The sequence below is a fragment of the Carassius carassius genome, chromosome 20 (genome assembly GCF_963082965.1).
Source record: "Carassius carassius chromosome 20, fCarCar2.1, whole genome shotgun sequence".
Lineage (NCBI taxonomy): Eukaryota > Metazoa > Chordata > Actinopteri > Cypriniformes > Cyprinidae > Carassius > Carassius carassius.
This window is the reverse complement of record NC_081774.1, coordinates 7820545-7839340: the sequence shown is the minus strand read 5'-3', so window position 1 is coordinate 7839340 and position 18796 is coordinate 7820545. Positions and strand designations below refer to the sequence as shown.

Sequence of the window (18796 nt, the reverse complement as noted above, 5' to 3'; positions counted from 1 at the left end):
TTTAACTCACAGTAGCACTGAGGTCATGACTGTTCATTACACCTCATCACACACAGCAGTGGTAGCGCTCACTCTGCTGCTTGCCGTCTGCCCTTCTCTGCTAAATAATCTTGGTCCTTCACTAACACCCATTCACTTCCACTACATGTGACTTCAAATACAGTAAAAGCAGGGGTTTGTTGACCATATTGGCAAATATCTGCATTTTTCTATTATCCTGACTGGTGTGATTCGAAAGATGTTGGAAGCAGACGATACCACAACTTGTTCTTTAGATACATTTTTACATATTTCATATGTAAAATCTGGAGCTAAAAATCTACAGTAGAAAGAGTTTAATGTTTTTGAAACAGTAAAAAAGCAATTTCTTCATATTAATATACATTTTTTATTCTAATTATATTTTAAAATGTAATTAGAGCCCGACCGATATGGATTTTTGGGGGCCGATGCCGATATTAACTCGAAAAGAGCCGATTTATAAGCCGATATTTTGATTTTAAAAATAATCTGGATATTAGACCCATTTCCTATAAACTGCACTTACACAACATTCAATAGCAAAATATCTGCCTGTTCTATGTATGTGGGCTGTATAAACCATTTTCCAGAATGGATTATGTTAAAAAAAAGCCTTAGATTACAGTCTCAATGACTAAACAATTGCACATCAAAAGTATATATTTTTTAATGATCAAAAAACAGTCTGGTTTTAAACATTTAACACTTTTACTTTCTTCCAGTTGAAGCTGGTTTTAACAGTCTGTGTGTGTACTGTAAATAAATTATAATACTAAAGTTAAAGTATTTGCAGAAGTAGTCCCACACTTTGCTGCTACAGCATTCACCTTTTTCAGCCATCTGTAGGCAGATAGAGACATAAAGAATAAGCATGTGTATCAATAATATCACCATGTATCATTACTCATGTCATCATTAGAATTATAATAATAATAAACTGGGATCTCCTACATAGGCAAAAATTAGAAATATATATTTTTTTTTTATTTGTCAAGCAATGGGTATTACCTACTTACATTTAACAATATTATTTCAACATTTTCCTGTTATGTCTGTAAAGCTGCTTTGAAAAAATATGTTTAAAAAAAAGCGCTTGTTCAGCTCACATTTATTTACATGTCCCCTCTGGTTTAATCATTTCTGACGCACCTACTGTAGTTACTGTAACTACACTATATTTGCAAGTTAATAGCAAGCATTTAAGGGGCCTGCTAAAAAGGAAGCTATATTAGCGTTAGAGTAACGTAACCAGCCTGAATTCACCAAATTGTTCTCTGGACCTGACGGTAGCCTCTTCTTCCTTGCTTCTCTCTTAATTCTCATCAGCAGGACTAGCGCTATCGCTCGCTTCTTACAACGGGACAGATACATGTTGGCTGTGACCGAAAGGAGGAACAACAGACTATGAAAGAGCACCCGCTAAACGTTTTTAAAACTCCGCCTACGCCATAGCACAGCGCAGCGCAAATCGCGTTGTATCCAGTGTTGCCAGATTGGGCGGCTTTCCGCCCAATTGGGCGGTTTTGAATTTGATTGTGCGGGTAAAAATTGTCTTGGGCGGGTGGACAAAATTTGGGCTGGTTTGGGGTCAGTTTGGCGGTTTTCAAAAATATAAATTGTATAGGCTAATTGGCTTACAAACAAGCTCAAGTGTTCATATACTGCACCCGAACAGTCATCACGTTGTTATAAACTGCAGTGCAGAGGTGCTGATGATGATGTGGACGTCGCGGCCGTACTTTTAGCCAATCACTAGTGATCTACAGACACACGTGATGATTCATGAGCAATAACGGATCTAATTTTAAATGTATGAACTGTATGAGTGATCATAATGCCTAAATATATGTTACATGGTAAAGAGTGGGAGAGTGTTTTAACACTCAAAACGTTAATTACACCTGTTGAGAGAAAAGATGACACCAAGACTCTAATATTACTGCAACTCCTAAAATAGAGCACAGTTAAATTATTTAATTTATAACATAATCTATTTAGATCTAATCTATATCTAAACGATCTTGTCTTTTATCTTTTAAACAGTACAGATTGGTATATCTTCTTAGTTTTGACTGTGCAATGTAATGTTCTACAATATGAACTTAACAAAAGACTAAAGCCCCTATTAGGGCGGTATTGTTTCTCATGTGGACCGCTGTGAAAATAAATTTACATACCACCTCAATGATAAACTCATGGATTCGGATGGCGATTATTATTGTTGTTGTTAATTTTCATACAGTATTTATCAATGAATGACAACACAGTTTTGACTGTTATATGTGTGCATAAACAAGTGTGAAATACCTAATTACGTTGCTTTTTCCTATCACTTATATTGGACACTTATGCATTTAAATTCTAACTGTTGACATTGAAAATGATGCATATGTTTTTTCGAGGGTATCGGTAAATCAATTGTAAATCAATCAAATGTTTTGACGGTGACTGCTTGCAAAACCTATTTTAATCATATTCGGTAATTATCTTTAATGTATTTGCCACCATTTGATCCATGGGAAATTTATCTAATGTTATTATTTATTATTTCGTTTTAAGGAGTTAAAATGGCTCTTAACACCTTTGACTGACATGTTGTATCACATTATTTTGTTAGTTGAAGTTTTGGGCGGTTTTTTGTTGGAGTGAGCGGGTTTGTGTGAGCGTTTGGGCTGGAAATCGTCCATCCAATCTGGCAACACTGGTTGTATCTGAAGGGCAATGCTGAACCCAGCGGCAAGCGCCGTGCATACCGCGTCCTGTGTGAAAGGCCCAATTACGCGGTCATTATGTGGGAAACACACCGCAATAGAATAAGAATAAGTTAAACGCTAACGTTATAGTTTGACCTCCTATTAACGTTCGCGCTCTTCCACTGATAAACATGGTATTAGCTTAGTGGCTAATCTAATATAGCAATGCATTAGCGGCTGTAAGTGATGTTACAGAATATTTAGAAGTGATAATGATAGGACCGTTAGCTAGAACTACCACACAGTTTTTATATACAGGGTATGAACTAAATCTACAATCATTTCACATGACGAACGACAGACTCACCATCAAAACAGTAAGTTACATCTCCGTGGCTTGGCTGCTCGCTTTCTTCTGTAGTGAATTTCTGGCGCTGTTGTTAACTCTGGAGCTGCAGAGCTCCCTCTGGTGGGCACACTATGCAACACTCATAACATGAGTGAAGCATGAGACTCTGTTTCTCATGTTTCATCGGCCGTTATAAATGCCGATGCCGATTTAAATGCAATTAGCTTATATCGGCCGATAATATCCGCCGGCCAATATATCGGTCGGGCTCTAGTAATTTATCCCTCTGATGGCAAAGCTGAATTTTCAGCCACAATTACTAAAGATTTCATGTCACATGATCCTTCAGAAATCATTCTAATATGCTGATTTGGTGCTCAAGAAACATTTATTTTTATCAATGTTAAAAACAGCTGCTTTTTTCCAGTTGAAAGCATTTATTTGAAAAATGTTAAAATAGTTTTTAACATTATAAAATGTCTTCAGCTGAATTTAATTCCTGCTTAGTAAAAGTATACATTTCTTTGAAAACAAAGATTTAGAAATGAATGTTCATTAAATCAAAAAAGCTTGAAAGCATTTTTAAAAACTTTTAGACTTCAAATTTACATTGTACACACCATTTTACTTTAAAAATGGTACATAACTAAAAAAATATGGTTAAAAATGTATCAGCAGTATGAACTAATATTTCTATATTGTGCATCTCTCTTAAAAAGATGAATGAACCAAAACCCACACAGTCCTGGTCTCTCAATGATGTGGTAGAAACTAATCTCAGGTGCAGCAATCACACACACACACACACACACACACTCAAACACGCCAGAACACCTCACACCTCTTCTCTCTCTCTCCCTCAGCGCCGAGCTGATATAAATAGCACTCCTCTGCTTCTCCAAAAGATCTCCTCCGCATCTCTCCCTCCTTCTCCTCAAACCTTTCCCCTATATTTCTCTCCTAACCATTCCCTTCCCATACAGCGGAGACTCCAGACAGCGTCTCTTCCCTCGGCTCTGCCTTATCACTAACACTGCCAAATGCCAGACCTGTCCATCACTGAGCAAACACTCCACCACCGCTGCATCATGGGAAGGGCTGTGGATGTGTACAAGCATGTTTAATTATGAGGCTACGTGTGTCTGTGCATGTATGCAAGCGGTTGTGAGGTTTCATGTAAACACACAGAACTGGAAATAAAAAAATGCTCATGATAAGCAGACGAAATTTGATGAAAAACTGACGTCTGAGCACTTTATAATTAATATCACCATTACAAGTGCTCATACTGAAGATTAGAGAGCCACTAATAATTAGCCATGCACCAATATTCAAATACTGGCTTTCACCAATAAGTTTTTCATTACTTTCATCTTAAGGCAGATAGCATAAATCGCTAATATTAAAATTCTACAAAAATTCTATACGAATATATAAAATATTTTGTTAAATAAGCTACAAATAAAAACATGTCTTAATAAAAGCATAAATAAATGCTAGAGTTTGTTTTTTTAAGCAACAAAACATTGTAATGTACAGTGTGAAAATTAATATTCATTTTGAGATGTGCTAAAGATTATTAGTGTTTTTAAAGATAAACTTTAGGTTAGAAGATGACAGCAAAGGGAAACTAAACATAACAATAAGATAAATCACCATACACCATTGATGTATGAGCCAAAATCAGCCAATCCCATAAAAAAAGAAAAAAAAAAAAGAAAACAGAGTGGCTTGAGAAGTACTTTTAATCTGGCGGACAATGAAACGGGCAGATAAATGAGAATGAAGGGAGGGACCATATGTAACAGAATATCATAAAGACTCATTTTGACATGTGCCAACAAGTAACCACCTAGCAACCATTAAAAACACTGAGAACTCCTTAGCAACTGAGCAACGCCATAGCTTAACGGCAGCAATATTTCCACAGGAGAGCATCACTCGCATTTTCATCAGAACAAATCAAATCTAGTTTAACTTCAACGTTGCTGTATAGACATTACTGAAAAAGAAGACCGATCCGTTTCCACTTAAAATGGCTAAAGAAACTGATCAGAGAGAGAAAATTGTAAATGTCCACATCGCATTTAACAAGTATAACACCTTCATGAACACAACACGGCCTGCATTATGGAATGAAGAAAGCTGCAAGCAGATGGATAGAGGTATGAGAAAGAAAGAGGAGAAAGCTTAGCAAGGAAGAAAGAAATACAACAAAAGATTTTAAAGAGGCACAAAGTCATTCAAAAGCACATGAAGAGTGAAAATCCCATTCATTCATTTACTTAGAGCCACAGTTAAATGTTTTGTAACAGTTAATTGGTAATCAGCAGCAACTGTTTCCATTGATTCATTATGGGAGCCGTATAACACAAACATCAAAACTCCAGATATTAGCTGTTTGGTAACTATTGGGGTCTCAATAACTTGAGATGGGAAGTGTGATACAGCTACTTTCCACTAGCACTCAATGCTCTGAGCCTCCATCTTACTGGTGAGGAATAATACTGTGTGGAAAAAACAGAAGTTCAGAATGATCTTACACAGACAGCAGAGCTCCAGGCTGCTGTCAAGCCGCCCACAGCCACAGACAGACCCACCAGCGGCCCACGCGCACACAGAACGAGAGAGAGTGAATGAATGGATGAATGAATGAGCGAACGAATGTAGAGCAGGTGTGACATGGTGATGAATGGAAAAGAAGGCAAGGAAGAGAATGAAAGCAGCTGTGCTTACCTGAAAGAAACCAGGGGGCATGGGTCCACCTGGCATGCCGTCGTTGGGGGGCATGTTGCCCATTACGGGGCTGGGGGCTGCTGCTGCACTCTGGGAAACAGACAGAGAGAACAAGTACAGATATTAGACAACACTGATACAATACTAATATTACACCAATGCTACTTTGATTTCGACGTGACATGATTTATAGTGCATTGTTTGGTTCAATGGCAATATGGCATCAAAACACAGGTTTTTCAAAACCTGATGCTGATATTTGGATTATGAGTGTTATGCAGTACATTTACTTGTCTCCATCATGTCCTCATATATTGTTGAAAAATTTTAAAAAAATTTGTAAAGATATTAATCATATTAGTTAATTTTTTATAAAAATCGCCATTTTTTTTTTACATATGTTTATATTACATACAACATTAAAAACTGCCATTTATATTAATTTCTTTTTCATTTTCTGTTCCAAATGTTTTAAACAAAAACTTAAAACGAGAATTTTGTTTTAATTTGTAAATGAAATTAAAGTGATTCGTTTATTTTCATGTCTTATCATTTTGATATAATAATACATTTAGTTTAATTAAAAATGAATTATTCTCAATACTAATATACAGTAGTGCTGTCAAACATTTAATCTTGATTAATCACATCCAAAATAAAGGGTTATGTTTACATAATATGTGTTTACGGTGTATATTTATTATGAATATGTCTATGTATATATACATGAATGTATATAGTTACAAATAATATGACAGCACTAATACATATAGATTACTTTATATGGAATATATACATGTTTTATGGAATATAAAAAAGTTATATTTCAAATATATTCAGCTATTTTTAATTTTCAATTTATCAAAGAATCCTGAAAAAAGAAAAGAAAGAAAAGTATCACACTTTTCATAATAAAACGAAAAAATGTGCACAAAGCTTAAAATTCTGTTTTCCCATCATAGCAATAAATGCGATTTTAAAATATATTTATTAAAAGCTTACAGAACAGAAAACAGAAACGTTGTTTCAAATTGTAATAATATTTACTGGATTTGTCAATCAAGTAAATGCTTTTAGGACAATGTTATTGACCCATGACACTAATAAAACAACCAAATATGGCAGGAGAAGAAATAAATCAACGGTCTCAAGAGATAAATGCTTTAACAACAGTCGAGCAGACACAATACAACTCAGACTATAAAGAAAGAGAACAGCAGAATTTGCTATTGCAGTTTGTGTAATCACAGCAAACAAAGCTTTTAAGCTGTACAACTTCGCTACACGGCTCTAAAACAGAGCAGAATGCCAAGTATCAGTGTGCATTTACACAAGTGAAATCACTCTCGGTAAACCCGCACATTCAACTCAAAGAGTGTTAACACGAGACGTTTATTTGCATCAGAAAAACGCCTGCACTACAGCTCGGCTCTTGTGTATCTGTGTACATACTTCCCCTGGTAAAAGGGGCATATAACAAGCAAACAGAGCGAGAGGAGCCTCAAGTGGAATCTCCTGAGCTAGTGGAACACTTGGAGACTGGGGCCCCTTTCCTCCGTTGGCCCCGTTCCCTCTTTCAAACCTCTTTAACAGTCTGCTGCTGCTGGGGGCTTGTGTGCGCTTGCCAGTCTGCCCTGTTCTACCGGAGAGAGAGAAGATGGAAGGAGACGAGGTGCATTGTGCGCGTCTGTGTATGTGTGAGTGAAAATGAGAGAAAAAGAGACTAAACAAGGAGGGAAAGGGGGGAAGATAAAGGAAAAATAAGAGCAAGAGAGGGAAGATTAAAGAGCAAGAGCTGGCAGTCGGCTCACACACTCCCTGCTGAAACTCAAACCTCTCTACAGCCACTGTACAAACAGCTACCTCTGACCTCAAACACATACATACATACATACACAAACTCACAAAGTCTCTCTCTCACACACGCATGACCCTTGGGGTCAGTGGGCGGAGCCTATAGAGAACTACTCCTCCCATTTACTCCTGAAACACAAACACTGGGGAAGGCTGATATATGGAATACTCAAAGATTTTGATGCTGATATTAAAGGAAGCAACATTTTTATGTGCTTTTTATCTGGCAATTAAGCCTCCTACCATTTAAGACTACTTTTACAATCCCTCATTTGTTGTGCATCACGCAAATATGATGTTGTCAGATAATAACTTCAAGTGGCAAAACGGCTTCGAAAGTTGATGAGTTTGATTCATTTCTATGAAGCAGTTCAAATAATTCTAATTAAACTGGCCTTTTAAATGAATCAAACTGAATCGATTCAAAACTATGATTCAGTGATTAAATTGCATCACGACTCAGATGTTAACAGAAGTCCCTGCAATATATTAAATATTGAAAACGATTTTACTGCCATTGTAATGATTTTAATGTGCTGTGTCATTAGACTAGTTTCACAATTCCTCTTTGTCTTGTTTCTCAAAAACATGACAGTGCTAAGACAGTAATTCAAGATTCAGTAGAAAATGCTAGCTTATTAGATTTGGCAAGTTAGATTCATTTCTGTGAATTACTTCAACCTGGCATTTTAAATTAATTAAACACTATGATTCACTGATTTGTTTGCATCTTTCATCTTTCAATTAACGTTAAGTTGGATGAAATGAAAAGTCACTCCAACTTCTGGTGAAACGACAGACTTTTCTTTGGTAAATTATGTCAGACATCTCCTATTATTTAGTTCACTTAAACTCCATCCCTTTCTCTCAAACGACTACAAGCTCGCAAGCAGATCTCCCTCCATCCAAGAACAACCAATGAACTAAACCAAGGCCCACTAATGACTCTATATAACTGGATGTACATCAAAAAAAAAAAAAAAAAAAAAAACATCAGTTGCTACTTCCATTAAATTCTGACTTTTAAATTCAATTGCAAAAAGCAAAATTAGATTTGACCGTTTAAATTGTATCTGTAAATCTGTTCAAACTGTTCTTTTTAATTCAAAACTATGATTTGTTTGCATCATCACTCAAAAATGTCAACAGAAGTCCACAATCAGCAGAAAAGTGTCACACTTTCCATATAATAAAATTTTACAAAAAAATTAATAATAATAAAGGATAATATATATATTATTATACACAAGCATACATACAATTAAATAAAATTACAAATTTTACATAAAAAAAAACATTCTTGTGAGTAAGGAGAGTTGACGTTTTTTAGCTGTATTTTACCTATAAAATACACATTTCTGAAAATACATAGTAATCATAAAGAACTCAAAAAATATTTAAAAAAATAAAAACTTTTGACAAAAGGTTGAAAAACATCAAGATATAATCTTCTCAGCTTATATTGTCTGGCTGTAATACACAAAAACACACTTAAATGGCAGACAAGAAAGAAGACTATGGTAGAGTTTGCACTTGAACACACACATTGTGATACTGGCGGCTGGTACTGATTCAGTACTCAGGGGAGGTGAGTGTCTGTGAACAGGGTCTGGTTCCCTGTTCCACCATGAGATCTGTGGCTCTTATAGAGCTGTTATACAGCATCACCCTCTGTGCCACACACACACACACACACACACTCACACTTGGTCCCCCCTCGGCAGCCCAACCAATCCCAGCTAACACAGCAGCACAGGGGGCGTGTGGTGAACCGTAACCCGGGGCGACCAGAGAGTATTAGTGCTCAGGCTCCAGCTCTTTTTTTACGAGGAGAGAAAGAGAGAGAGACTGCGGTGGCTAGATATGGCTTCATACACACACATGCTTAAACACACAAAGAGCTGTGTATACTGCGGACAGAGGGGAGTGACACCAGAACTGCAGTAGTGTGCGCGTGTTTGTGTGTGTATGTGTGTGTGTGTGTGTGTGTGTGTGTGTGTGTGTGAGTAAACCCAGTCCTGCGAGTAAGATGCGGCTCTGTTCAGGTGCATAAAGAGAGAGTGAGGAAGAGGGGGAGAAAGAGGCCTCCTTCGCCTTGTTGTCATGACAACTCCGACCTCAGCACTCCCTCTACAGTGCCATTAAAACCCTCAGGCCGTCAATCATCTGCCAGTAGGGAGAGCATGTGCATGTGCATGTGTGTGTGTGTGTGCATGCATGTGAGAAGGGAGGGACTAAGCTTTTCAGCGCTCGTCTCGTTTCTCACTGATTACTGCCATCATCTCATCAAGCCATTAAACAGCAGCTCATTTCAGTATACACACCTCTACACCAGCCACTAAATAACAGTACTCATGTAAACATAAACATACACACACAACAAGCTCTCTCGGGTATTACGCTTCAGCACGGTACTCAATACCCACTGCACAAGTAAACAAACACTCCAGCATGTTCGCATAAATGCTTGGGGTTTACATCTCAACACCAGTTGCAAAACTAATATTCGCCAACCAGTGCTTGACAAAAGAGACACACGTCTCTGATAAAAAAATAATAATAATAATTACCATGGTAAGAGTATCATATAGAAATATCATGGTATTGTACACAAGTAAAATAACTATAAAATATATATTAAATAGATTAAATTATGATATATATATATATTGATATAAATACAAATATATATAGTGCCATCAAGCTATTAGTCGCGATAAATCGTATCCAAAATAAAAAATGTTTTTTACATGTGTGTGTGTACTGTGTACATTTATTATATATATACACACATGCAGTATATTTAAAAAAAATATTTACATGTATTTGCAACATATATACATTTATTTTCATATATATTTAATATATAAACATATTTTTCTGAACTTTATACCGCACATGGACATGTGTATTTATATATACATTATAAATATACACAATACACACATAAATATTATGTAGACAAAAACTTTTATTTTGGATGTGATTAATCGCGATTAATTGTTTGACAGCACTAATATATATATATATATATATATATATATATATATATATATATATAGATAGATAGATAGATAGATAAATACAAATATATATATAATAATTATATAATAATTTATATATTTTGTGTTTAAATATTATAACATATATCATACATACAGTGTTAAGATTTATTTATTCTACTTAACCATAATTAAAAAATAACATATTTTTCCTTCTCACATTTTGATTATGTGTGATTATAGACCAAAATTGTTCATGTGAGAATTTAAGATATACATTTTTGACTTAAGGGGCCCTATTTTAACGATCTAAACACAAAGTGTAAAGCGCACGGCGCAGGTGCACTCAGGGCATGTCCAAATCCACTTTTGCTATTTTAATGACGGAAAAACGGTTGGCATGTCCAGGGCATGGTCTAAACGGGTTGTCCCTATTCTCTTAATGAGTAATGGGTGTTTTTTGGGCGTAACGTGCAATAAACCAGTCAGAGTCTCATCTTCCATTCTCTTTAGAGCCAGTTGCGCTCGTGCCATGATGGATTTGCTATTTACATGGCGGAATTTGGAAAGCGCAAAGACAGAACGTGTCTCCGAGATAAAACGGAGCTGCTTGTGTGCGAGCAAATAGATAGCCTAATTCTGATTATGACATGTAGGCATTTATATATATACGGCAGACTTTAGACCAGGTTTGAGTTGGTCTATGGCGCAGTCTATTTTCAGCTCCTTAAAATAGCATTGCGCCAGCAATGTGCCTGAACACACCTCTTTTTTAGACCAGCACGCCCATGGACAAATGGGCACAAATGCTTTTATTAATTAAACGACATGGCGCTGGAAGGGGAAAATGTGAATGGCGCCAGACTGAAACTAGCAAACACACTTGCGCTACGCCTTGCGTTGCATTGCGCCGGGTGTATTATAGGGCCCAAGAAGTTCAATCCAGTATTTTGAAGTAAAATACAGCAATATTTTGAATTTTCCTGTAAATACTAGAGTTAAAAGAGGGAAAAACTGTCATTTCTATGAAAAAAAATAATGAAAAATGATTTGCCTTCCAAAGATTATCATGGTGTTGACATCATAGTAGTGTCCAAAAATGTTGCTATGGCATCATGTCCAAAAACATCAAAGAACGGTCTGTTTTTTTAATACCATGACACATTATGGCTTATTTATAATTTTTTTGTGTCCTCCGGTTTCTTTGCAAACCAGTTCCTACACACCACACTCCCACTCACAAACAAACAAACAGCTCTTAAGAAACTAAGCTTGATAAAAACACCACCAAGGCTGCCTCTCTCATTCATTTACATTTCAAGCTGAAGTTCAGTCAATTAAAACTTCACATATCTAAATGTTATCGGGCCGAGTAGCAGGACCTGTGGCATCCCTGAATGACTCGCTCCTGTAAATACACTCTTCTTTGAGGACAGACCTCTAAGCGGCTGTGCAGGTTATAAAAAAATTATTCAGCGGGCAGAGTGCAAAGCGGGAGGCAAGGATCGGACCCTTCAACTCAGTCCAGCGTCCTTAACCTTTCCACATCTCCTCCTCTCCAAATCACTCCTGATGTCATTCATATCCTGCTTTTCTCAGTCCCATGCATCTCTCTTCCCTTTCATTCTGTTCCCATCTCTCCATACCTCTCCTTTGTAGCTGTAGTTGAGTCTATAAAGATTAGCTGGAGAGACCTGCATGCATAATCAAGCTGCAGGCAGATGTGTCGTTAACTGAATGGGAGATGTGTGTGTGTAAGAAGGTGTGAAGGTAAGTTAAGTGAAAGTCAGTCGTGAGGTGAAGATAGTCCACTAACTAAAGCTTATTCAACCACAGATCAACCAGAACTTAAATCCTTCCTATGTATGTAAACAATCTGGGCCTAAAACCTTTTTGTACAGGTCGTCTGTGCTAAAAATGTATCGGTGTAATGTTCCATCTTTAGTCAGTTTAAAATGTTTGTTTATGGATAGAAGTCACACTTGTAGCACCATAGCAAATAAGAACAATAGTGCAATAAAGAGGAGGGGGTAATCAGGGATGCCAGGTATGCATAACAAAACCACCCCAATTGCAATCATTGCCAAAACTAACATTCTTAGGGAAAGAGTAATCATAATCACAACGAAATCAAATAACAGTATAAAAGTAGCCCAATTCCGTGGGAAAACTGCAGACTTGGCAACACTGGGTGGGGGGGGGGGGGGGGGGCTAAACTAACATTAAATAACAATAAGCAATACATGTGTTACAGTATTTGTAAAAGTTTCTGTATCATTACAGGTGCATCTCAAAAAATCATGGAAAAGGTATTTTATTTTTTATAATTTAATAAAAAAAAAAAATTCTTATATTCTAGATTCATTGCAAACAAACTGAAATATTTTAAGAATTTTTTTTGTTTTAATTCTGATGGTTACAACTTATAGCTTAGGAAAACTAAAAATTCAGTATCTCAAAAATTTGAATATTTCATTTTGAGCTTGATTAGTTTGATTACTTACCATCAACACCCTCCACAAGGAGGGTAAGCCACAGAAGTTCATTGCTAAAAGGGGTGGCTGTTCACAGAGTGCTGTATCAAAATATATTCATAGGAAGTTAACTGTAAGGAAAAAGTGGGGTAGGAAAAGGTGCACAAGCAACAGGGATGACCACAGCCTTGGGAAGATTGTCAGGAAAAGCCGATTCAAGAACTTGGGAGAGCTTCACAAGGAGTGGACTGAAGCCGGAGTCAGTGCATCAAGAGTCACCACACTCAGACATCTTTAGGAAAAGGGCTACAACTGTCCCATTCCTAGAACCAAGCCACTCCTGAACCAGAAAAAAAAACATCAGAAACATTTCACCTGGGGTAAGGAGAAAAAGAACTGGACTGTTGCTCAGTGGTGGTCCACAGTCCTATTTTCAGATTAAATTAAATTTAGCATTTCATTTGGAAATCAAGGTCTGGAGTCTGAAGGAAGACTGGAGAGGCACAAAATCCAAAGTTCAGTGTGAAGTTACTGAAGTCAGAGATGATTTGGGCGCCATGACATATACTGGTGTTGATCCATTGTGTTTTATCAACTCCAAAGTCAATGCAGCCATCTACCAGGAGATTTTGGAGCACTTTATGCTTCCATCTGATGACAAGCTTCATGGAGATGCTGATTTCATTTTGCAGTAAGTCATAACCATCAGAATATAAACAAAAACTTTTTAAATATTTAAGCATGTCCGTTCACATGAGCCACACATACCGGTGAGTGCTGACCCACCCCACAGATAAGACAGAGATAAACACCTGTGTGGGAAAACACACAGCAGATCTGCCTCGGCAAACTTAACTCTGACGCTGTGAACTACCGCTAATGAGGCTAACGTGCTGAAGTACTCTAACAGAACGAGAGAAAGAGAGAGAGAGGTGAAAGCCAGGCCTTGTAGCCTTTCATTAGGCCGGTGACAGCCCCACAGGGAGAATACTGTGTCACAGACCTCTGTGAAACAAAAGAAATGAGGGGACAGAAACGGCTGCCAAGACCACACTGCTAATTGGAGATAATTAATGCCATTAATTAGGCACTGAGAGGGAGGGAGGGGTGGGGAGAGAAGCAGTTATGCAGAAGAGAAACAGGAGAGGGATGGAGAACAGTACAGGGAGAGCACCAAGGAGTTTCTGGTGTGCGTTCACAGTGTCCGATTCCTCTGTGACCGGGGTAAGAGGGGGTCAACGACACCTTGGAGCGAACCTTTTGGCCCACAGAAAATTCGCAATGCAAAATGAGGCAGTGCACTTTTAAACTCGTAGCTTCGGGGAGAGTTACAGGCAATGCCTCGGCTAAAAGATACAAGGCAGGACTGAAAGAAAGAATATTATGTACAGTAACACTGGAACTTGCTCCCTTAATCCAGAGGCAACACATGATGAATTTTCTACTGTGGATATAATGTGAATACCACCAACTGACACATCGATATGAATGGAGTTAAGACTCAAATATAATAACGTTTCAATTTTTTTAAAATAATTGTAACAAAAGTTAATATATTTTTTTATAATTGAATAATAAATATACACTTCAAAGGTTTCATTGAAAGGTTTAAGGTTAGACTATTTTTTTTTTTTACTTGCACACCAAAGATGCATTTTAAATCTGATAATAATATGAAATGAAATAATAAAAAAATACCTGTTTTTAATTTAAACTTAAAATGCAATTTGTTACTATAATGGGACATGACACATTTTCCTTTTGACCCCATTGACTGTCACTGTAGGGAAAAAAATCCATATCTTCTTTTGTGTTCAACATTTAACTTTCATAATGAAATAAGTGAGCGTGTTCAACAACTGCATCATTATCACAGCATTATTTCACTTCGCAAGTATGTCAATTGACTATGAAAATTTTGGTATAGTGATACTCTATGACATACTGAACCAAGGTTTGACTGTGTCACTAAGAGGTAGAGAAAAGTAAGAAACGTGAAGCTCATAAAACTGAAACATGTTAGGATGAGCCAATTTAATAAATTTTTGTCACCCATAAGACTTTGGCTTGCACACTGGCCTGGGCTCAAACGTGCAACAAGTCCTCCTCACACTTTTAAAGTGACACAAAGAGTATGGATGAACACTGTGGGCCCTTGGGATGAGATTATATATGGGAGCATATTTAAAATTCTGTGTCTTCTCACTACTTTGCTTCTTAATGAAACAATTTTGTTAGTGGCAAAGTTTTGACCAATACCATACATAACACATAGTTAACTAAAATTATACAAAACAATATGGCATTTCAAGAAACTAAGCAGGCAGGCAAAACAAGTTGTAGGAGAGGAAGGCGTCTTTAATAGGTTCACAATATTGCAAAGACAATAAACAAACAAAAATAAACCACTTTTTTTGCAATGAGATATTCTTCACACATTCACTCACCATTGGCACAGTTGGCTGACACAGGTGGTCAACTAGAGATTTCCTCTACACTTGCTCACTTCAGCCTTGCTTAAACTTCGATGACCTCTCCATGCCCAAAATAATTTGGACGGGCACATGTTTCGAGTGCCCAGCTTTGGTGCAGAACCTCCTGCGTGCTCCGAGCAAGCTTTCCACTAATGTCCTCACCAGGGCGCACATACAGGTCAGATAAACAACCGGCCACAACATCTCTTAATCCAGTGTAAAGCCTGATCTCAACCCATAAAGAGTGCAAGAGCTCAGAGGATGGGCTGACAGGACACCAGACACAGCCATCTCAAGCTTTACAGAAGCTACTGGTGGTCTATGAAACTGCCTGACTGTAATATAGCGCTAAAAGAGACAGGAGGCACTCTGCAGCAAATACACTTCCCTACCTTTTAACTTCATATAGTATGACCTGCCTGTAAATAACTTAAATTACCTCATTACTTGACATAATGGAATTATATTGCTAAATAAAAGAATTAATCAACAAGATTTATTTAAAGAGACAGTTCATCCAAAAACAAACTTCTGTCATCATTTACTCACCCTCATTAGGGGTGGGAATCTATGGGTATCTCACGATTCGATTCGATTACGATTAATGATGCATCACAATGTTGTCATACAACCTGTACATCTATTAGGGGTGGGAATCTTCAGGCACTTCATGATCCGATCCAATTCTGGTAGTCACGATACAATTCCAAAACTATTCTTGATCTACATTTTTGACCCAATTAATTCTTCTGCTGTGCAAATAAATCTTTACAACTTTACATCTTAAAACTGCAGTTATATGCTTTTCTAGTTGGAATCTCTGTATGTCTGTACTCCCATCTTAAAAATATAGGGTCTGAAAGGTTCTTTTCTCTAGGTTCTCTAGGTTCTTTTTTTAAACAATTACTTATTTAAAATAAGTGTTCAAGTATCCGAAAGTGTACAGACAATAGTTGAGGATTTTTCTTTTTTTCCTCAGCATTATTGCCGTTTGATTATTACTAATGAGATCATAGAAAGTGGCAGCTTTAACAGGCTGCATTCACGCACAGATCTATTTTGATATCAGATATTTTGTCCTGCTCTGAAAAACGTAACTGTCTGTGTGTACATCAATTTCATGTAAAAGTATAAAAAAAATGAAAGTGCATTTAACCGCAGCCGCAATTGAGCTTCAGGACAACAAACACAAAGCACACGTGAAAGTCTGTCAGTGCGCGAGTCTCGTGCATTTAATAGTACTGCATTCCAAACAGCATAAATTAGAGCATATCTAAAATAAAACACGGCGGGTGGAAGCACAGATTGTCAAGCAATGCACACATGTCTCACAGCGCAAATTCTATGCATTGAAGCCATCCGCGTCTTTAGCTCGCACAAGTGTCATATTCGGGAAAAATAAACAAGCTCAGAATCGATTCTCAAATGTTAAGAATCAATTCAGAATCATTGAAGAGAGAATCGCGATGCATCGGAGAATCAATCTTTTCTCCCACCCCTAACCCTCATGTTATTTTTTTGTGAAACCCTATATATAGACACACATACATACATACAATTTTTTTTTAAAGATACAATATATATATATATATATATATATATATATATATATATATATATATATATATATATATATATATATATATATATATATTACTCCATTGACTTTCACTTTATGGACAAAAAATACATATATCCTTTTGTGTTCTATAGAAGAAAGTCAGTAAGAATGACATGAGGGTGAGTAAATGAAGACAGAACTTAAATTTTTGAGTGAGAAATCCCATAATTTCTTCACAAAAATAATTTGAGAACAACCGTGTGGTGTTTAAATCTGCTTTGGCCCTGATGAGATGCTGCAGACAAAGAGCGTGGAGTCGAATAAAGTTGTCAGGGCTTCCTCATGGCAGCTGGCAGCTTGCAAACAGGCACTTGCATGTCATTGGGGCAACCAGCACCAGCATCTCCATAAATAAATAACAACACACCTCAAAATATCCCTGCAGGACATGCCACACACCACAGCACATACAGCTTTATCAATCCCTCAATGTCATGGAATTTCATCCCTCTCTCTCTCTCTCTCGCTCTCCTCCGTTATGTTGGTGCGTGTGAGACAGCGTTACACAACAAGAGGCAAAAGAGTGTGTGCTTGAGTGTGTTGTATAGGGTGTGTTAGGCATTAACTATACATTTACAGTGATCTCTGTTTTCCTTTAGATGTTTAACCCCTCCCCTACCGTTGACGCTCCTTTTCCATCCAACTTCTGGATCTGATTTGAGGTATATCTCATGCACGCACACTGTGAATGTTTAAAGAAACTTCCATGTCATTTGTAATCATGTCTACGCTGACATACTGTCATTACAGGGTACGGTTGCTAGATGCACAAAGCTACAAATACTTTAGCAGCATATTTTCAATTATGTGAAACATCTAATGTCATTCTAAAAGCATGTTCTTAAGAATCATCATGGAAAACCAGTAAGCCTCAAAGTATACCAGGAAACTTTGCCTTTACTCAATTTTACCATAAAAACCATGGTTACTGCCACAACACCAATATTACATTAATTTCACTTGGGAAACCATGATTAATGTGTATGGAATCTCAGTACAAGAAGCTTCATGAATTTTTTGGAGATTTTTTTTTATTATATTACATTTCAGTGGGACTATTCAGTGGTTCTTGATGGCTTAATATTTAATTTTGAGATCTCATGAAAAAAAGTTGTTTTCTACTTTTTGACATGCGTTATGAATATTTTACATAATACAATAACATAAGATAAAAACAACAATAAAATAGAACCAATAAAGCAGAAAACCATTTATATTCTAATATATTATATTATAATTCAACCATCAGTTTGAGGTATGATTTGTTTTTTTTGTTTTTTTATGATAAAAAGTGCCAGTTGAGAAAATGTTAGTTTCAAATAAATGTTGTTCTTTCTATTCATTAAAGAATCATCACTGATCATAATAAGAAATGTTTCTTGAGCACCATTCAGCATATTTAAATGATTTCATTTTCATTTCAAGGATTGCGTTTAAACTGTAATAATATTTTCACAAAATTACTGTTTTTTACTGCAAATTTTGATCAAATAAATGCATCCCTGGTGAACATAAGAGACTTCCTTTAAACATTAAAAAAAAACTTACCAACCCAAAACCTTGAACGGGTGT

The 18796-nt window shown here is 36.7% G+C and overlaps 1 protein-coding gene across 3 annotated transcripts in view; it reads right to left on the bottom strand.

Moving 5' to 3' along the window:
• Nucleotides 1-18796, bottom strand: part of zgc:110158 (uncharacterized protein LOC553590 homolog) — a 66613-nt gene that overhangs the window by 15258 nt on the left and 32559 nt on the right. For all 3 annotated transcript variants that reach the window (XM_059501462.1, XM_059501461.1, XM_059501460.1), the window contains exon 5: nucleotides 5800-5889. In XM_059501462.1, the coding sequence (XP_059357445.1) occupies nucleotides 5800-5889 (90 nt within the window). The remainder of the gene's footprint in view (nucleotides 1-5799; nucleotides 5890-18796) is intronic.